The following is a 22,191-nucleotide window of genomic DNA, read 5'->3' on the forward strand; positions in this document are numbered from 1 at the left end:
CCTAACCGATCTGGCAACTCTGCCCTAGAAAATACCAAAATACCAAATAGCACAACAGTCCACCTCTAAGCAACAGGTCGGTTGTTTATTGAATTTGGTTTATTTAACTTTAAGTTAATTCGGCAAATAGAAAGCTATCTAACCGGTGCAGATTCCCCTTTTGTTGACAGAAAGCGCAGAGGAAACTGAAGAGTGGCGCCCGCTGAGTTCACCCCACCCACGCACCAGTAACCTGACTACAGAAATCCCACAATGCAATTGACGTGGCAGAGAGATCAGATAAATCTAATACTTCCCATCGCCGTGATTTGTTGTTGCCTGCTAATCGACGTAACCACCGCTCAAGAGGCCCAACAACCATGGTACGAGAATCTCCCAGCGGTGGCCATGGACTACAAGGTGGGTTCCGTGTTAGGGATTCCCCACGAGGATCGCACTTCATCTGGATTGTGTCTTGTCTTTTAGGTTCACATAGATGCTGGCAAGGAGGACTGCTACCATCAGTACGTTAAGGCAGGAGCCACCTTCTATGTGTCTTTCAGTGTAAGTGGAGGGTTCAAGGGCCCAGGGCTCGAAATCAGTCGTATGCTTTAGTTCCAATCTACCCAACTATTCAGTAATAATTCGAACATCAATCCAGTGAATGAAGCGGAAATAATTGAACAATGCTTAGAAATATTAAAAATTACACATAATCCGGTTGTTCCATCGAAAACCACTTATGAACATACTAATTTATCTTATATCCAGGGTAGAACGTCCTATTAATATTTTATGATTTTAGGAAAATTAATTGCTTATTTAAGTCATTTAAATATAACAAAGATTCGAATTCGAACCACTATTGTAAAACCAATCTATTTGCAGGTCGTGCGCGGAGGCGATGGCATGGCTGGCTTCGCAGTCCGCAATCCTGCTGGTGAGGTGGTGAAGCCCTACCAATGGCAGGCCACTGCAGACTACACGGACCAGGTCTCGCCAGGCGGCTACTATTCCGTGTGCATCGACAACCAGTTCTCCCGATTTGCCAGCAAGCTGGTCAACATCTACATCACGGTAGTGAAGTACGATGCCTGGGACAAGTACGCCAAGGAGATCGAACAGCTGCAGCTGAACATGCAAAACTTCACAGTAAGCTAAACTGGTTTTTAGACACACCCGAATATCCGAATAAACAATCACAATGATCTATTTTCCAGAACACCATTGGCACCGTGGAGCGGAATATAAACGAAATGATGGGCTATCAGGCGCATAGCAGGCATCGCGAATCGCGAGACTATGCGTTGCTATTGGACAACAATGCTTATATTCAAACCTTCTCGATTAGCCAAATCGTGGTCATATTGATCACGTGCTCCATACAGGCAAGTTGTCTCTTTTATTACCATTTAATATTTATTAAACAATGTTTCCTTTTCTAGGTTTTCTTTGTGCGCAAACTATTCGAAGTCAAGTCGGGCTCCAAAAGTCGCATTTAAGCTCGCCAAGCTAATTTCCAAGGCTTTACAGCTTCTTTTTCAAATTCCATCCGCATTTCCAAGACATTCATTATCCCGGCTGAATCCCGTTCGCGTTTTGTAACTTATTTTACCACTGGCTAAACTGATCAAGTGCTACTAAGCAGACTTTTTCGTAATTGCGACTACTTATGTCATACGAGTTGTAGACAGCAAAACTTATTGTGATAAGTGTACATTTGTGTGTTTTGTTCAATTAAAATATTGAAGATTTTTGTAAATTTAGTCTCTTTGGAGATTTATTTATTTTGGTTGGTAATTTCATCGATGTGTGTTTAACGACTGCTGCCGTATGCTGTGCGTGTGCCGTCAGAGGCTGAGCAAAGCTGTTCCCTATGCACCTTTAAATTAACATTTTGTTCTTCACTGTTTTTGAAAAGCTATTGGGTTTGATTCTTGACTTAAAGCTCTTAAAGGACTTGGAAAAAGCTTTGGTAGTCCTACATGAACAGTTACAATTTAAAATCCTGGTGGGAAAACCCTTTTTAAAAAGATAGTATATTTTTGATGCAAGCTAATATAATATTTGTTGAAACAAATATACTATTTTGAAGTTAAACGCTTATGTCCCAGTAAGCTTTAACAGGAAATATGTTTCCTCCGTATCTTGATGAATTTTAGAGGCAGCTCATTAGCTTCATCTTCGAACCGAAGACATTTCACAGAGGTTTCTTAACCTATGCTGGAAAATTAATCACCCCCAATCCCGCTTATCGCAAATTATCCGGCCCCATCCATCGCAGGTCCTTAAATCATGTCACCTCGCTGGCCGCTTATCTAAAAGTCATTTAACACATGTGTGTGCTGCAGCAGCTGGCATGTTAATTATATCCTTTTTGGCAGGCTGGCAGGCACGTCTGGGGGTACTGGGGCGCCTTTTGTGGCCACTTTTGCTCGAAATTAAAATGGTATTATGTGAGCTTATCTGCGGGCCTTAAAGCGCCCGCAAAACTAAGGCCCTAATGGCCTCGCACACCAGCTCACGCTCTTTAACTGTTTTAAACGCCATTGTTAAAATATTGCTCATACGCACTTCCGCCCAAAATGGGGTCTTCTTTCTTCGGCAGCACTAATGATGCCCCAAGAACATGGAGCAAAGGGCCCGGCGAACGCAGGAGCATCCACGATGGCACAGCGTTGGCTCCGCCCACCAGCAGGAGCGGGAGCAGGGAGCACGGGGCAGCAGCCGATGACAGCGGCAGATAAAAGGGCAGCGGCAGAGTGGGCTGTGGGTGGGGGTGGTGCGGAGAGCGCGCCTGCGCGTCAGCCACCGCAGGAACGCAGGACGATGGGGTGACACATCCTTGCTGATTATACCCTCCCTCCCCAGCTGGGAGCAGGGACCACCGCCAGTGGGAGGAGTGTGTCGCCATCTTTGAGCGTGGACTGGTGACTGGACGGGATGATCTGGCCGCCACATTAACTTGGAGTGCGCGCTACCAAGTGCAACACGTCGCGGACGACATAATAGCGGTACTTTGCGGTTTAGATTCGTCGGTCACACGTCGTCAATATTCCCGGGAAGAGTACCAGAGGCGAACCTTTCTTGGTCAACAGCAGACAGCAAAACAAACAGTGGTGGCATTCAAGAGGAGCACGGCGGAGGATACAAACCCACACACACTCACGGCCAGGAGTGCGGAAGACTTGGACACACACGCCCAGCTTGTTGCTCGCTGGGGGCGTGGCAATAGTGAAAAAGAAACGACAAGGACACATGTGTCCTGCCAGTGTGTCGCGGAAATTTTTGTGCGGAAATTATAGAAATTTCGCTTTTTGATTTCATTTTCGTTCCGCTTTCGTTGCGAGCCTCTCACCGCACATCGCACACCACCCTCAACCCACCGCCCACTCTCACCTCCGCCCCTTGTACACCTGTGCGAAAAGGCACCGAGTAGTGCCCAAGGAGCCCGCTGCCGTCGGTGTCCGTGTCCAGTTGGCTTCGTCGTCCTTGCACTGACAAATTTCCTTGCATATCCGCTCCAGTACTTCGCAACTTTGGCTGCAAACAAACCCGTCATTTGCGTGGCGCGTCGCTGTCGCGTTCACTTGTCGCATATCCGTCGCCATTTTGACAATAATTTCATTTCCGGTCGGCAATTTGTACGCACCTGAGTGAGTGATTAACTGCATCGAACTCGAGCGACTGTGAAGTGTTTGCGATTAGAACGTGTCCCGCCGGAAGCCCGAAAGATAGTCGACGAGGGGTCTTATTTTTGGATAAACTTAATTGCATAAACAGGCACAATCCTGAGGTGAGTTTGGGCTGCGTTATGAGATTAATATGGTTGGTTGAATATCCGACGGAATCTTGAACTTCGAAAACTGTTTAAGTTAAGTTTTTTATTAATGAGTCGAGTTTCTATTGGTAAATAGAATATATATCAAATCCAAAATCATTTATCTTAGATATATATTTTTTTACAAAAAAAAAAATTCAAACCATAACGGATTTTTGTTTTATTTTTTCTACTTTAATTTACATTTTTAGACCCTTTGGATCCTTTTTGGAAGTATATGACCTAATATAGTTTATAATAATTGTATGCATTTTTAAAGAATCAAAAATGCCTTTGTTTAAGTTATTCCCATATTTAAAAAATCAAATCAACTTAGGTATAAGCGCCTTTAACATCACTGATCAAATGGTCTGATGTTAATAGATTATTAGATTAAAAAAGTCAGGAGGATATATACAAGTTTGCGTACTATATTCAGCTTTTTTAGATCTCAAATTAGGTTAATGATTATTTTGCTTATATAAACGAAAGCATCGTGTTTCCGATGAAGTTTGTGAAGCAAGTGTCAAATATTAACTTAGATCGTCTAATCAGTTTAGACACCAAATTTATGCCAGTTTAAGTATGTCAGATTTTAAAAAGACAGTAGAGACAGACTGATAGGAGGAAAGAATGAGATGCCCAGATGCTGATCTTGAATTTTTTCAAGTCTCAATTGTTTCCTTTAATGCGGTGCAGTTGTAATATAAACGCAAGGTAATAAAAGTGACATTTGAACTCTAAGGAAAGACATTAAAGACATTAGACAGTAACACAAAATAACCAAGTGCATCTGAGATATTATTTAATAATTAAAGGCAAATTTGTTTAAGAATACAGTTAATTTGTTTTGAGCAAGTTACCTCAGTCCAAAAAAAGGCTAGGATAATTCAGTTTAATAACTAACTTTCGCTATTTCCTGCGATCTCTCTGCATTTTCTCCCTAACGCCAATTATCCAACCCCCAAAAAGCTCATCCCACCATCAGAACATTCTGTGGCATATGTTTTCTGCTAATCGAATTAGCAGACTTTAAGCGGAAGTATTCATAAACCAGCACACAGAGCAAATCAGCAGCATCATCGGCATAAGCTCGGCAATTAGGCAGCCCCGCAGTTCCATCAGCCAGCGAGCAGCGAGAGCATTAGAATATCCAAACTTCCGAAAATCGCGTAAAAATCTTACAAGCCATTAAAGCGCAGCCAAACGTGTGGCCTCTTAATTAAAGGATCTGTCGTTCGACAAGGGGATTACGCCATTAACAGCTGTCGAGCAGCACAAACTCGGCAATCACAGCGATACGAGCTGGTGTTCAAAAACTCAGCACGCGTTGGGGAGCGGGACGAGCATTCAGCCCATCTGCAGACCGACATCCTGGCATCCCGCTCGTATTTCCGGTGTGCGCGCGTTCGCTCGGCGATTGTGATAACTTGGGAAATACTCAAATGCGGAGTACAAAAAAGCAAAAGAAAATGTCTGCCTGCTAATGTTGGCTGCTGAAATTTGCGTACAGGCAAACGCAGGTCCTCGGCCCAAGTACAAATAATAATAATAAATAATAAATGAGGCGTGTGCAGGCCGTTTATAATGTCTGACAAGGCGAAAGTTGATGATGTTCTGTAGATGCGACCGTTTCGATAACGAAATCTATTCCCCCAAAGATCTTAAAGCCGCTGGGGGTTCTGTTTCGGTTTCAGTTGCTGGCGTTTCGGGGTACTTTAAGCCAGAGACAGGACAAGTCGCACTTTGTATGGCATAAATTTCGTCGGCATAAATCAAAATCCAGCAACTTCCGACGAGGGCAGAGTGCAAAAATTTGCATGCCCTGTGTGTGCTAACTGCAGACTGGCCGAAAAGGGCCAGTAAACAATGGTTCGCCTCCCCAGTCCCAGGGCAGCTGGACATTAGAGAGCCACGCTCAAATGGCCGCCACCCACGCACAGTTCAGCGCTCATACGCAACGTTGGCCCAGTCCAAAACCGGGACTGTACACACAATAAATAACGAGCCAGATAATTATGCACGTCGTGCTTGTATCTAAGGGAGCTCCGCAGCTCCGCAGCTCCAAAGCAGCCACTATTAATTATGCCAGCCGTTCGGGGGCTCCGGGCGACTTGTTTAACGTGTTGGAGCCACGGCAATTAGAGCGATTGTTGGCCCGAGAGGCATTCCTAAAATTGCAGTCTTTAATTGTGGGCCAGGCGCTGGCGTTATGATTTATTAATATCTTGTTCTGCAATTCGCCATGAGGTGAGCGATGGAATTTACTCGTACTTTAAAGCAATTAAGGGTCAATTAAAGTTGAAGAATTTAGAGGGAATTGCATTAGTGTTCCTGTGGTATACAGTATTTGACTCTGAATCAATAACTAAACTTCCTTGAAAGGGCACTATACGTTGTGTAGGAAAAAGGTATTAAACTTTATAAAAAGAATAGTTTTTTTATATCTAGTGAAAAGGTTCCTTTTACGGTTTGAAATGTTTATAAAGTTATGACATGATTTGTTTATTTTGCTGTTATTTTAGTTATTAAATGTTTATCTTTTATTTTCAGTTCTAGACTTTGTTTAAACGGAATTTTTAAGGTTCCTTTGAGTGTTGCTTTACTTTGTTATCCTCCTATTCGTGGATCTTCTCAATATTTTTCAATGTACGTTCTCCTTCTCCCGCAGAGTCAAGTGGAATCCCTTGTTTAGCCAACAGCCACCCATCGAGGCTCCCCAGGCGTGCGCCATGTACGAGAACTCCTGTTCGTATCAGACGGCGCTGGACCTGAAGCGAGTGTCGCCGCCCACTCTCGCCCAGGTGAAGACGGAGGACTGCCTGACCCTCGGCCAGTGCTCGCCGGACTGGACCTCGTACCGCTTCCACCAGTCCACCTTCGAGCAGCTCAAGCAGAGTGTCGAAAAGGCCAAGGCCGCGCTTCAGGACCGCAGCAGTTTCTTCGGGGCCAGCAGTGCCTTCAGGTGAGTTTTGAAAGTTAAAACTTAAAAAAGAATTAAATGACATATTTACGCTTATAATATATATTATAAGTTAGTACAAATATATTTTTTAAACGTTTAATATTGTTTAAAAACTATTGTTGAATTTCAAACAATCCACTGTTGTTCTTAGCTCTTTAAATTTTTGAATTTTATAAATTATTCTATGGAGCTTCTCAAGAAAATTCTTGCAAGACAGTTTTCAACTTAGGAATTATAAAATAATTTGCCTAACCCTAACTCTTTCAAACTAAACTTTTAAAGACATGTCTATGATATCCTAGTAATGAAAACTAAATTGCCTAATAATAATATATATAATTCATAATTTATAGCTTATGTTTCTCGGGTTACCTACTAAAAGATTAAATGTTTCCCCCCATCGCAGTGACATCTACTCCAGCCAGCGCTTGACGGACACCTTGGACACCCTGCCTGTTCAGTCGGGGAACGGGGCCGGCAGTTGCCTCGGCCTCCCACACAATCCCAATGTGGGAGTGGGCGTGGCCGGAGTGCTTAACTACAATGCGGTGAGCAGCAGTACGGCCGGAGTGCTGGGCAGCAGCGGGAACGGTGTGCAGAGACACCGGCTGGACACCCTGCAGCCTCCACCTGGCTGCTCCCCCGCCGTCACCCAGCACGGCGTCATCACGTCCAGCGCCGGACAGGTAACGTCCGGAACTCTGGATGCGGTGAGTGCGGCTCCGGCTCTGCCATCGCTAACTGCGTCCAGTTCCTCGCATGTGGAGCACAAAGTCAGGGCAGGTGAGCAAACTATAGCTTTTACATCGGGATAAAACAAGTGAAAAAAACCAGTATAAGATATTTCATGTTTTTAAATATTGGTAATGGGTAAATGGGTAATACACGTAAATGATTTACATTAAATAAAATCTTTATCTCAAAGATATTTGTATTTAACATACGATTTTGATTTGACAATTGATTAAGATTTTAAAAGCACCTAAATTTTAAAAAAGGCTGAAAAAACTATCTTACTGATTTATGCGGAAATAATATCTTCCTTCTTGGACTTTAACTTTACTATTTATGGCTCTGCGTTGATTCTTAGAAATTACGCAGAGCTTATATATAAATTTAAGTTTCCCAAGAATATGATTAATACAAAACAACATATGCATGTTGAATTATATTATATTTCCTAAAAAAAGCTTTTTATTTATAATTTAGATGATACATTTATTTTTTCTTGGCTTAATATTTAATGGTAACATATTTTTAGACTTGGCAGTTATATAATTGAATTGACATGGGGAAATATATTTTTTAGTGCACCAACCCACTGACCTTCTCGCAATTGTCTAGCACAAAAATGTCAACGAAATGGCGGAAAAACAAATCCTGCGCTTCCGGCCAAGGCAAACGGACCCAAAGCAAAAAAAAGTAGCCGAAAATGTTGTGCCACAAAAGTGGCAAATTTCGCGTATTTATTTAAACACATCCAAGCAGCATATGTTGGCCAACGGCCACCCCCGCCAATCCCAAACCAGTTGACCAACCACCAAATATGTCCGAACCCGTAACATTTAATGGCCAAAACAACGGCTAAAAACCGCGACCAGCCATGTACATAATTCTGCTTGTTGTATCAGCAACAATAAGAAGCGAAAAAATTGGGCAAAAAATTTAAATTGAATTATCCATATAAACGCTGGGGTCTCCCGGGGTCGGTTCTATTCCTCTGATATTTTCATGGCTCGTTTTTATTTTCGGCTTGGTTTGCTTGGTTTGGTTACATATTTATCAATTTAAGCCGGGCCGGCGGATGTGGCTTATAATGCGGCCCGGAGCCGGTTGCTGTTGACTGTTTGCGGTCCTTGCCAGGTTTTGATAGAAACATCAAAAACCGAACAATTTCATCGCGTGCCTGGCAAGAGTTTGTTATGCCGCCTCCGTCCGTCAACTTGTCCGTGTCCATTTATTTCTATAAGAAAACTTCTTTCCTTCTTGCTATCTTTTTTTGGCAAATTTATGTCCTGTTTCTGCTTCGTTTTCAATTAGAAAAGGCTGACAAGGCACGACTTGTCTGGTTCTTGGCCGAAGGACGAGTGGTTCGTGGAAAAACTTGGCTCAAATTGAATAATAAAATGCTGGCTTGAATATGCCCTATCTTACTTTTACTTTAATCGCCAATTTAAGGACGCTCTTCCTCCCAAGAGACAGCTTCAGAAGTCTGCCCTCGCAGTTGGTAGACACAAAATGGCCGCCCAGCTCATCTTTTTCCATCCTCCTCTCGACGCGCTCAAGCAAAAATTGAAATGAATCCTTTTCAGCCAGCCTCCTGCTCCTTGACGCCCCCGTCTCTTTCATCTCTTCTCCGGCTGTCTCTTTCTGTGGTCGATGTCAAGTTGTAGCTGAGTTTTTGCCGCTTCTGCTGCGCCATGAAAAGATTTTGTCATGCGTAACTCATTATTTTTTGCTCAAAAGACGTTTGGCTCACAGAGGCGCATAAAAAATAATTACACTTTGCAGCCAGCCAAGGCGCAGAAAGTTATATACATATTAGTATAATATTGTATATTATATATTTTGAGAAAAGTCTTAAATTAGTGTACTTTCTTAGAAGTAATTTGATTATTTTCAATTTAGGTGGATAAACATTGAATATGCATTTTTAGAAAGAATTCTTATATTTTATATTAAATATCATGATATAAATCAGCTATCTTTCCTCTTCCAAATACGTTTTCGCCCAACCTAGCAGCACAAGTTATGATACAGTTCCTTTCCAGACAGCTCTCATGATGGGAACCGATTCCCATCATCTTCATGGCTATGATTATCATGGGTTCGGTCCATATCCGGCTTGACATTTCAATTGAAAGCGTAGCAAATTCCTCGTGCAATTTTTCCTTGCTGACTGGCTTATTGTTGTTTACATCAAACAAAGATTTACGGCAATTAAACATCTCCATCGCTGGTCTGTGAAGTGACAACCCTCGCGATTATGTCCTTTGCGGTTCACAGGATCTGTCAGCATTTCCATTGGGCGAGGGAGAGAGTCGGAGGGTTGAGAGGTTGGAAGGTTGGCGGTCGAGCGACGTTGCGTGACGTGCCTGCAGGGTGGGGTAGAGTAGTAAAAACCATAATTCGAGCCATAAATAAACCAGTCGCTAGTTGTGATGACAATTATCTATGCCGAGATTTATGGGTGCCGACTCTCCGTTTATTTTCACTTTTTTTTCTGGGATCCTTTCCGTGGCTAAAGGCGAAGCGTGCCGTGCTGAGTGTGCAAATTTTCGCTGGCCGGCAATTAAAATGTCCTTTTGTTTGTGCCTTCGTCTTGCAGATAAATCCTCGCTGGACTGCGCCACCACATCCTCGCATGCGGCGGTGCCCTCGTCCTCGTCCTCGAGCAGCGACCATCAGCAGGGCAGGATCAGCGGCAGCAAGAGCAGCAGCACCAGTGGCGCCGGAGCAGGGGGATCAGGAGCATCGGGCGGCGGCTCTGCACTGTGTAAGTTCAAAATTGTGATTATGTCAAAATGTCCTTTGAGCTTTTGACAGCTTTCAGTCAGGACAGCAACCTGAAGGTGGCACACAAAGTGTCATTGCTCACATAAAAGGTGGCGCCTTTGTGCCCAGGGGGTGGAGTGTCCCTGGCAAGGGTTTTCCGGGGCAGTGGGTGGTTCGTGGCATAGCATTAAAACGACTATCATACAATATTTTTGGAACCTTCAATTTTCGATAAACTGTTTTGAAAGCTCATTCAATAAGAGTCCAATTTTTACTGACTCTAAAGATCCGTAAAAGTTACTAACTTATTCAAACGAAAATTTCGAATTTATTCTATTTTTACATAATAAAAAAGAAAATGAATTATTTGGTACGAGATAAATGTACATTAATAATATCATATTTAAAAAAAGGCCTGGTCTTTCCTTACACATTTGATTAATAATCAAGTTATTATCTGCTTAGATAATTATGTTTGCGTTCTTATAGTATTTGTATTATTATAATAAGAAAGAACCTTTCCTTGGTGAACGGTCTTGGGTTTTGAATTTCCTGTAGAAATACACATTGCAGAGACAAGCAGCTGATAAAATTGTAAATAATCGTATTATGTATGGGGAAACGTTTAACTTAACAACTTACATATTTAATTGATCAGTAGATAACCAATAATTAATAATTTTGATAAATGTGGTACCTATCAATTCAACTAAAACATAATAATAATTTTTAACATAATTGATCCATTATTTCCCACGAAGTGCTTATGTCCCTCTTGATACCTCTACCAGTTTTGATAACTCAATTGCTCACTTGACATAATGCTTTAAGCCTGACTAATGCGCGTAATCTGGGCTGCGAGCCTTTTATGGCAGGTCCCTCTGGGAACTGCAATTGAGTTCATTTGGCAGTGGGAAAGTTGGCAAACAATTGTCAAGGCCTTATGTTAAGGTCCTTTGTTCCTGTCTACTGTAAACATACAAAACGCAACAGTCACAACACTCGCTCGCTTTGCCAGTGAATCTGTGACTGCCCGTTGATAATTTGACTCTTAAGTGCTCTTCAGCGCTAATCCTATTAAAGCGTGTTAGTCACACGCTCCTGCGAGCGCACTTCACTCGCAAGGACAACCCCCGAGCGCATCCAGACAGCCTGTCTACCAGTCCCAGCGACCAGCTCGAGGGATGGTCCTTCAGCGAGGACAATGAGGCTAATCGACAGATCATAAAATGATCAAAATGTTATGTGAAGCGCATTAGGGCGCACGCTCCGCTGACAGCGTGGTAGATACTCTACGGAGTATCTGTATCTTTGGATTGGCAGGGAGGGGCTCGATGTGTGGGATTCTTTCGGCACAGACAATTGAGCGGTTAGGTGTGCATAATGGGAAAGGGTGCAGAGCGGCAGCACGACATGGTTAAACTCATCGAGTGGCAATTGATAGAATTTATTGTTTTATTGGCCTGATTACAGATATGTTTGTTTATTCATGGTTTATTGGGTATAATGAATGGGGCTTAGCTGTTGGTTTAATAGTTTTAACCTTATTAGGGAAATATAAAGATATAATGAACACTTAGAATACATTTTGGTGAACATCAGACTATTTTAATAATAGTTATTAATATTTAATACGTAAAATGTGTCCACTTTATTAGTTTAGTTAAGATCATGATACTGTTGACGTATATCTAAGACACAGACAAATAAATAAAAAGTTTTGAATTCTACGAATTGATATTGTGAATTTGGAATGACAAATCAAATTTCAAAATCAAATTTATAAACTAATATGGGTATTTATTTACTTTGCATTTTTTGACAAATATTATTATGTTATACCATTATATTGTTAGATGTCTCTATGGTATATAGAAAATTTCACATATTGAAAGTTAAAAAAAAAACAAATCCCCGTCTGCTAGAAAACCTTTTGTTAATTTTGATGATGCAAAATGTTTCTTTATAACTCCGCACCAAAGATTTACAATTTTAGACAGAACGTGCATCGATCACCCTGGGCACCCCGTTCCTTCTATTCTTAATTACATTTCGGGCCCTACAAAATCATTTTTTGCGATGTCTATCATCATCTGTCGCTGGGCTGTTTGTTTGCCGGTGGCTCACCCGAAGTGCTCAACTCTAATCATAATCCCATAATCTGCCAGCAGGTCGGGCACACCCCCACACCGCCCCTCATCAGCGCGCCCAGCGGGTGGCTGCCACCCCCTTTGGCCTTTGCCGCCCACAAGTGAGCGCCACATTGCGTCCTTTCGTCCTGCCTCCCTCCATATGTCGCCCTGTTCCAGTATCCCGTCTCTGTCCGCCTGCGCCGTATGTTTTGCTCACTTGAAATTTAATTTCTGATTTCATTTGCGCAGAGTTTATTCTTTATTTTCTTTTTTTGCCCGTAATTGTTTCAGGCTGTGAAAATAAATTGAAAACGCTGCTGTGCCAACTGGCGCCAAAGGACGATGAAGTCCTTTTTGACAGCTTCGCGGACTGACGCTTGCGCTTAAATTTATTCACTAGCATTCATGAATGTTGTTGCAAAAAAACCGAGAAGAGTGGAAAATGGCAAGCAAAAAATGCGCAATTTGGTGGGAAGGAAACGGTGAACTTGGCCTGGAAAAACTTCGGGTTCCCATGCTCTATTGTCCGCTCATGTGTGCGCCTATTGATGTCCAAATATTTTTATTCATGGCCCTTTTCGCGGTTCACTTAACTGCCGATTCAAGTCATTACCCTCCCCCGGGAGATTTCGGCACGAGTCGTTCATAAATCAACTCATTGTTGGACCCACCACCCAGCCCAGCCCACCGAAAAGATGACGGCAACAAGCTGGAAAATGTTTGGCTAATTTAGTTTTTGTACTCTCATACTGATCGGCCGAAGATAGGCTAACAAATTTGCCCAGCCATGGCGTAAAACTTTACAAAAAATAATTAAAAATGCCCCAAACAGTTGTGAAATAGAAAACTGTCAGCTAGTTCAACAGGTTGGCTTCCGCCTCCGAAGTCCGCCGCTCTTTGTGATTTATGCCGCTGGAAATGACCCGCTTCCGACATGGTATATCAGAAAAGGAAAATATATATATGCAGAGAAAATGGGAAGAGCACACAAACCAATGGGCGGCGGCGAAAGGAAAGTGGAAAAAGTGGAAAATGGAAAAGCGGGGCGCACTTGAAAGTTTTAGAAGCCCTAGGCCACCTCCAGGCGACCAGGAGGAGCGAACCCACCTACCCATCCCCAGCTCCTCGGCGGAAACGCAGTGCACCCGGAGCCGGAGGTGGCTGTGTCGAAGCGTCTCCGGTCTCGGCAGCCAGCGCTCCGCAATTTAGTTGTCAATTCAATTTATGAGCTCGCTGAATTTATGGCCGCCACCTCGACACTGGCCGTGCTTTTATCTCAAGTGACACAACTCACGTGAGACCGTGGGACCTGGAGAGTGGAAACCCTTGACCCGCCAAAAAGTCAATCCGCGTTATCAATTGACAGCGAGGGTCGCTGGGAGTCAAACCGCCGTAATTTATAGCAGGCCGGGCACGTGAACCGCTCCTCCAACCCCTTTTCCAATGTTAATTGTTTGTTTGCTGTTTGTTGTCATTGGCTCTTAAGTGGCGCGGGGCGAGGGGTCGGCCTGGTGAGGGGTGCTCGCCAGGGGTGTGCCGTGTGAATATGTTAGCTTTCAGTTTAGAAGAAATCAAAAAAGATACAAAATACAAATCGGAGCCCTGTAGCTCACTGCTACGACCAAGGCATACTCTGTACATTCCGAAAACTGAGATGGTAAATAAACCCTGAACAAATGTCCTCAATTAGTGAAATGGTCTCCTTACTTATTCAAGAAGAAAAGTTCTTGAATTCATATCGTCTCACGAATTTGTTTTTAAAGATAAAATCTTTATAAAATTGAGTTTAAAGAAGCTTCACAGACCAAGAACAGTAAATTTCGATTTTAGGAACTTAACCGATCATATCTCACTTATAAGATCGACAGAACAGCATTGAGATTGGTCTAAATAATATATATATTAATAAATAATTAAATAATTAATATGCAATATGATTGTCATGGATATTTTTATGAAATAATAATTTTAATAGCTAAATTGATGACAAAATGTATAGTTAACATATTTTTTAAGTTCCCACTTTGTTAAAGATTTTTGTAGTTTCCCCAAACCCAATATACCCTTTCAATCTGTAAGGGTTACTCAGTATAAAAAGGAGCGTGGAACAAACGAGCTCATGGCACTCTCTTGCAATTATCTGAGAAAGTCAAACGGTGGTAATCGGAGTCGAGCCCGGCACCCTCCATCCGTGACACCCTTCCACCTTTCCCTTTTTTCGGCCGCACACCACCCCCTCCTCCTTATCAATCGCGCAATTATTGCCGGCATTGTTTAGATAGACAGCCACGAGGACACCTTCAATATGTCGCTGTGAGAACTTCCTTTGGCCCACCCGTTTGTTGTTCGTGTCCGTAATTTGTTTTTATTACAATTTTCACTTTTATTTGTGGCCCTGGTGTTCATTTTCGTGGTTTAGGGTTTGTTTGATTTCGCGTGTTTACCTTTTTGTTCGAATTCCTAGGCGACATTGTTTTTATTTTGTGGGAACGACTTTCGGAGAGTCATTAAGATCTGGTGCATTTGATAAGCGGGGTGTAATAGGTGTGAATAAAAGTAAGGTAGAGCGGTCAGCTTGACAATTAAGGAGCGGTGTAAAAGAGATAGGCCTTTTGATTAACCTAAAAAAATTATAATTTAAACCGGCTTATACCATCCCTATATATGCAAATTATAAAATATTTATACTGTTTTGATTTTTATCAAAGAAATTCATCATTAAATTGATATATACTAATGAAATTTATAAATATGTGGACCCATTTTCTAGAGGCTGTTTCGGCTTCCATTTTTTTTGCAGTTCCTAGTTTATAGAATTACAAATTTTGTTTTATTGTAGTAGAAACTGAAATAAGTTCAAGAGTACCAATAAAATTAAGTAGTTGATTGCTAAATCAACTTATACTAATTTATATTTTCTTAATAAAGACGACCCTCCATTTTTTGAAAACCCAGCCCATCTTAGACCTCTCTTTAACCCCTCTTAACCCTCTCAACGCTTTCCTAATAAAAACTTTTTGAGCTGCCAGTTCGAAACTGATTTATGGGCCGCCGTCGCCGCCCATTTGATTAACAAATATTGGAACAGCACAGCCAGGGCAATATAAAAATGGGTGTATTGTATTTTTATTATTTTTATGCCGATTATAACAATACGCATTTTGGCAATAACAAAATGCACAGCGCCAGGCGAAATTCGCCGCGGGCAAAATGAGCAATCCGTGGCAAAGGAGGAGGGGGTTCAAGGCTCGAGCCAGGACATAAAGACCCGCAAGGAGTCAATGGGGAACCAGGAGCAGGAGCAGGAGCAGGAGCAGGAGCAGGAGCAGGAGCAGGGGCATCTTTCGGCCTGTCATGCCTCGCAGGCCGCTGGCCACGTGCCGCGTCAAAGTCTCCATCGCGTGTTACATCATTCATACGTCATTAATGGCCACGTGTCTGACTCCAGTTGTTATTGTAGGCAGGGCCATTTCAGTGTTTTCAGCCTTGCAAGGCGAATAAATATTAGCAGCCCTCTCTGTCTGGCCAGCACTTTCCCATCTATCTCTGTCCCCGTCTCCCTCTATCTCCGCAGGCTTGAGAAAACAAATCGCGGCGCTGATTGCGTTTCTTATTAACTGCTGTGGGTGGTTGGCCAGGACAATATGCTCCCTGTCTTTAGTGCACTTTAAGAAAAAATAGGGAAAGTCCCCCAAGAACAAAAATGCAGTTGAAGCTAAGAAAACTCATAAAAGTGAACTCATAAAATCTATGAATCTATTGTTTTTTAACTATAACACTAAGAATTATGACCTAGGGTTTCCTATTGTTTCAAGATTTCATAGGTATATGGGTAGAATTCTTATGTTCAAAATTTATATCTGCTTAATGTACTCGAAGTTAGTTAAATATTGCTTTTCATTAAGTAAGATGTGAGAAAATTTTAAAAATATATGTGAGAAGATATGAAAAACAGTTTGAAAATAGAATATTGTTTAAAATTGTAATTTAAAAACAGTTAGATAAGAATAAGTGTTTGGAAAGTAAACTCAGAACAAGGATCATATTGTCGGGGGTGACACAGAAATCATTTCGGGTGAATATATAAGGTTCCTCCCAAATTTTTTATGATTTACCTGTCGGTGTTTAAAAGAATTTAATCCCACACAGGGAAATTTCATTGTGCATTGGACATTCAAGTACTCGCTTCATTTTTCTCCCAGTGCAGGTGGTGTCGTCATGTTTGTCTTGACGCTCCGTTGAATATTTTGGCTGCACACACAAAACAAATGGCCAGGCGCCCGATGCATTGATTGTCCTCTTGGGGCAGTGGGATTTTGTGGGTGGCTGGTGGCGAAATCTGACGAAGGACACACAGATGTTCCGGGCCAATGTGTTGCGGCTTAAAGCTGGCTTAAAACACTTGACTTGTGGGCGGGACCGATGGGCGAGCCGAGGCAACCGCAACTGTGAGGGGGCGGAAGTGTTACGGCGGCGCAAAATGGCGGAAATCGCACAACAAAAGAAATTAATTTAAAGTTTTTCGCCCAAAAGCGTGAAAATGAAATTACATAATGAATGCAATTAAAATGTTAAGCCAAGCTGGAACACACAAACAAACACATGCCGGTGTGCCGAAAAGAGAGCTTTTCCTTTTCCCTCGCTTTGGCAGAGCAAACATTTTGAGCCAAGTGAAACTCGGTTTCTGCCAGAGGGGCAGAGAACAGCAAATTGCTATTTAGCCATTTTAGATGCCATTAGCACGGCACACACACACAGAACTTGAGAGCTTATGGTGGGTGGGATGGGGGTGGTAAGGTGTTTGGGGCCGGTGGAGAAAAGGGAAAAGGGGCTTTCCCTGCAGCCACGTTTATTAAATAACTGCGTGTCAAAGCAACGCACACAGCACCAACACACGAGCAGAGTCACAAACTAGCACACCCACACATCGGCAGTTGCCTTGACTTGCTAAACTTTTCCCTTCGAATGTTTGCAGATGTATGGGTACGGTGCGTGGGCGAAAAGCGAAAATTGTTTTTAACTAAAATGAAATAGAAGAGTGAGGGAAAGGTCAAACAGTCGAGTACTGTCTACTCATTTTATAAACAGAAAGGAATTAAATTTAATTAATTAAATTTTTTTAGGGATATAATTTTCCTAATTTTTTTGTTAAAGAACATCTATTAAAGAAAAAGATCACACAGAGTAGGTGTACTACCTTAATCATTAATAAAGAACTACTATTCCGAGTTAGAAAACCGCATCTTAAAATATATAAACTTAAATTATAACTTTAACTTATTATTGAATGTGGTAGTCCCAAAAGTGACACTAGTTCAAATACTTCCTATTTTGAATAAAAATAATTAATAAATATTAAAAATACTAAGAAGATTTATAAAACTTTTTAGTTAGATAAGTGTCATTTACTTATAATAAAATTTATTCAAGGGTTTAATAAGTAAATACGATATTACTGGCTTTTAATTTATTCGTTTTATTTTAAGTTTACATGTGCAAAGAAATACAAATTTAAAAATTGCAGTTACTCTTTATAAGTACGATTTGGATAAATAAAACCTTTTTTATACTTTTAAAAATTTGTAATTATGATTAATTTGTTTCCCGCAAAAGTGTAAAATAAGTTTTATACATTGAAATTGTACTTATACAAAAGGAACTACTATCTGTATTCGTATAAATATCATTTTTTTAATCAGTATGGTATTACCTTAAATTGTTGTAGGGTATTGAAAGGGCATAATAGGGCAGGGCGGTGAACACAATAAAAAAGGAAGCAGGCTAAGCTTTTCCTCTGTTCGTGTGAGTGAGGAACTACAATTTGTTCGTTGACGCCTGTGAATTAGCCTGGCCGCCCACGAGGATACACAAGGATACGCAGGGAGGGGATCCGAATGGCCAGCGGCACTGCCAGGGCAAAAACAATTTCAATGGGAATTCAAAAATTAATTAAGCCAGCCCAAAAGGCAGCTGTGTAGATGAGTTCGTCAGAGTGTGTGTGTGTGTGTGTGTTAGTATGTGCCTCGGTGTGGGTCTGTCATTTTCTGTTGCCTGCTTCGTGGGGCAAGAAGAAGGCGAAGGAGTTGGGGGCGATGGAGGAGGAGGGGGCAGTGCTACAATTGCACTTGAGCAGCTGCAGCGAAGTTGGCGTCGACGCCAACGCATGTGCACCACCCTAACCGCCCCCTAACCCACCTGACCCTCGCCCCAACCCCCCCAAAAGCAGTCAAAGCCTTTCACAATCAACTATTGTTGATTTCTCCTACGAAAGCCAGCAGGCAGCTCCAACTTCTCGCGCATTGTTTTTGCCCTGCCACCCCAAAGCCACCCCCTAGTCACCCAGCCACCCAATGCCACCCAATGCCACCTCCCCCTTTTTGGGGGTGGGGGCATGGTGTTGTAGGCGAACGACGAAACGGTAATATCCTTGTGTTTGGTGGAAGGAAAAAGGAAGTGGATAATACATCCGTCCTTGTTGCTTCGTGTCACCCACTAAAAAGGCGATGCCACTTCTGGAAGCTCTGCCGCAGGAGCAGCACGAGCGGCGGCAGCAGCAGCGGCTGCATTGAGTGGCCCGCGAGAGGGACAGCACTAGTGCGCACTGCGGGAAAGAGACGGAGTCAGGGGTCCTGCGGCTTGTCCTTAGTCAAGTGGAAATGGTAACCTCCTACTGGAAAAGCGGGAGAGCGAGCTTGGAAAGCTCTAGGGTTTCACTTTATAATGCTTAAAACTCAAAACCATAGAGATCATTAGAAATGGGGTTCTGAAAACGAAACTCTAGCAATTCTCTTGGCTCCCCAGCTATTTGCAAAAAGCTTTTCCCTATCGAAGCTTTCTCTAGGCCACACCCCGACTCACTGCTGATTGGCGGACGCCAGTCGAGGGGGTGGCTGCGGATTAAAACCCTAAGTATATCCTGCAGAGGCAGCGGCAGAGGCAGCGACAGAGGCAGCAACACATCCACCAGCCAGCAGACCAACCCAGACAGATAGATACACACCCGGGCCGCGGACCACCCACCACCCACCGAAGCACGACCAACCAACCAGCCAGCCAGCCACCCCCAACGGCCGCAAAAACGCCGCTAAGGGTTGGAGGCGATAGCAGGACGACGGCAGGACGAAGGCAGGATATGCGCGATTTGACGACGGAATGAAATCAATTGTTACGCTGCCGTGCCACAGATCGGACGCAATCCGGTGTCAGTGCTCAAGCCCGCTAGTCCTAGCATCCTTCTTAGTGCCTCCTGGTGATTTACGCGATTCACTCGAGTCTCGCCGAGCCTACCCACACAAACACAAATACAGCCGCACAGAGGGCCACAAGGACCTTAAAATATCACGTATACGTGCGGGGACATTGACACATATAAATCAGTTGGACACGCGAACGGCGGGCAGGTCGAAAAGTGCATTGGAAAGTTCGGGCGGAAGTCGAGGTGTCCGGTAAACGGTAACCGGTTCCGATCGTCACTTTTCCCGTTCCCGTTCCTGTTCCCTTTCCTGTTCCGCTGCGCGTCGCTGCCGCTGCCCGCTTTGGCCTTTTTTAAACAAATTCAATTGCGGACACCACTTGGCGACGTCTCCGTCTCCGTGTTATTAGTTTCCGGCCGCCGGCGACCAATTTACCGCTTGCCAAAAAAAGGCAAAAATAAAAACAGGAAAATAGAAAACACACAGAGAGTGCGACGAGGGCAGATAGCAAAAAGCAATTTGAATTTGAATTTGAAATTCCAACTAATTGCTGTGTGCGGGGGAAGTGGAACGAAGCCTAACCGAAAAAAACCAAAGCGCCCAACACCCAACCGACGGCGGCCACAATGCTGGACATCAAGTCCTCCGCCGATTACTTGTCACGCTCCACGGGCAGCTTCAGCAACTTCTCAATGCTCTTCGCAGGTGAGTGGGCGGTGTGTGAGCCAGCCCGACCGTCGGCCACCTGGAATCCAAGTAATTAGACCAATCCAAGACCCAGAGTAGCCCTTGCCCCTGAGACACTGCCGTCGGCTGACGGATGGAGCGCCCTTTCTGCGACTTTTGGCCCTGCCTGTGAACATTACTAAACCAACTGGTTCTCCTCTCTTGCAGATTCCTCGTATAAATCGTCGTGGGGCTCCCACAGTTCGACACAATCGCAAGGTGAGTTCTGATCAATGAATCAATTTAAAGGGATATTTAAATTGGTGTTTAGAAAAAGGTTTTGATGTACAAAATGCAATTGATTTATAAGGAACAACTGACTACAAATTAAACTTCTACCACTTAAAATTATATCAAATTTTATGTTAGCATTTAACACTTCATTTTAACAGTAATCAATCACGACGGTGATATCATAAAATACTTATATTCAGCTTACAAATATATTCTTGCACAAAATGAAGACCATCGATTTAAAGTATTTATAAAAGGGCAGTTAGAATCCAGCCTAAAATATGAGTTTTAGTAAATTTTAATAGTGACTGAAATAAACTTTATAAATATAGGTAAGAAAAAATGATCCAAAAATGTAGTTCTTTGTGCTTTGTCCACAAACCAAATGAAAAAGTACGGTCTTAGGAAGATATTTTGTTCCCATGCTTCCCTATCTTTCTTCAGATGTGTCTCTGCCATAGATTGCATTACACATCACCCTTTCCTAACGTTACTATTTTTAATGGACTAAAATCCTCAACCGACATGACTTATTCGCAAAGTTTCAATGATCACAAATTGCCATAAAATATACTCAGAAAGTTCCGCGTCAATCCCGAAATTACAGCAAATTACGTCCCACAAGGCAGGCACTCAAGGAACCCGAAAATAAACATTAAATATGCAAAACACACACATGACATGGAGTGCGAAACCAAAAGTGATGGAAATTCACACGAACCGAAGCCAGTGAAGCATGCAAAATGGGCGCCTGATAGACGTATTCAAGCAAATCAACCAGCCATCAATGGAATATTGACAGGCATTTCGTTTGGGGGTACAATATAGATAAAGGCCCGAAAAAGGTGTGGACTACACGTGTTCCGGGGGTTGCGACTCGTCGAATCAATGGTTAGTGAAGCGAGCAGAGGGGTTAAGGGCTATTAGGCCAGTTATGGTTATGGCTCACACTAATTGAAATTATATTGTCCTTTGACACCCACTCCAGCAAAAGGACCGCCGCCTCGAGCGGTTTTAAATCTGAGAAATTCCAAAATATTTTTTTACACTCCGTGGACGACAGCAACAGAGACTGAGTTTCAGCTTGGCTGAGCGCATTTAGCTGCTGGCCATTGATGACATCTAAATTGTGCACAGCCAGAGTTGGTGCTCAACTCTAGTTGAGGCTGGAACCTGCACCACCGAGCCACCGAGCCACCGAGCCACCAACCCGCCCAGAAACCCATCCCCACCCAACCACCTCCCGCTGCTGCTGCAATCGGTCGCCTTTTGTGCTCTTCGCAGTTGAGTGGCCACGCAAAGCGCAAAACCAAAAATGTCATATGAAAAGTTGTCGGTGTTGCTGCTTTTTTAGCACAATAAGTGACAACGAAAACAACAGCGGGCGGTGCACGAACCACCCAGAAGATGTACAGCCCTCTGCAGAGAGAAAAACTCCGGGAAAAAGGCCTTCGGTTGAATACTAAGTAGGGATTTAGTTTCGAATTCTCCATGTCATGTTAGATTCAACATAAAAGTATGTTACAAAAGATTCGGTGCATGATTTTCTGCAAACAGATTTTTTTAATGAAAAGGTTTAACCTTTGAGAAATCGGTCGTAAAATCCATAATCAATGATTTGAAAGTGTTACAAAATCCCTTTTTTTT

The 22,191-nt window shown here is 42.8% G+C and overlaps 2 protein-coding genes across 4 annotated transcripts in view; both read left to right on the forward strand.

The window, feature by feature from the left end:
* Window positions 1-36: 36 nt before the first annotated feature.
* LOC108028039 (transmembrane emp24 domain-containing protein B) lies at window positions 37-1,745 on the forward strand. Its single transcript, XM_017099677.3, has 6 exons — window positions 37-76; window positions 171-399; window positions 466-543; window positions 868-1,131; window positions 1,200-1,367; window positions 1,425-1,745. The coding sequence occupies exons 2-6, from the start codon at window positions 253-255 to the stop codon at window positions 1,479-1,481; spliced, it is 714 nt and encodes a 237-aa protein (XP_016955166.1). The 5' UTR covers window positions 37-76; window positions 171-252; the 3' UTR covers window positions 1,482-1,745.
* Window positions 1,746-3,263: 1,518 nt separating this feature from the next.
* LOC108028681 (DNA-binding protein D-ETS-3) overlaps window positions 3,264-22,191 on the forward strand; it is a 28,092-nt gene continuing 9,164 nt past the window's right edge. Inside the window, exons 1-5 of one of the 3 annotated variants that reach the window (XM_017100617.3) lie at window positions 3,264-3,775; window positions 6,471-6,764; window positions 7,171-7,547; window positions 10,093-10,260; window positions 20,479-20,529. In XM_017100617.3, the coding sequence (XP_016956106.1) occupies window positions 6,532-6,764; window positions 7,171-7,547; window positions 10,093-10,260; window positions 20,479-20,529 (829 nt within the window). In that variant the 5' untranslated portion in view covers window positions 3,264-3,775; window positions 6,471-6,531. Of the gene's footprint in view, window positions 3,776-4,511; window positions 4,517-6,470; window positions 6,765-7,170; window positions 7,548-10,092; window positions 10,261-19,567; window positions 20,290-20,478; window positions 20,530-22,191 lie in introns of those variants that run through there. The other 2 variants (XM_050886269.1, XM_017100620.3) reach the window with 2 other exon arrangements.

This window comes from Drosophila biarmipes, chromosome 3L (genome assembly GCF_025231255.1).
Source record: "Drosophila biarmipes strain raj3 chromosome 3L, RU_DBia_V1.1, whole genome shotgun sequence".
Taxonomy (NCBI): Eukaryota; Metazoa; Arthropoda; class Insecta; order Diptera; family Drosophilidae; genus Drosophila; species Drosophila biarmipes.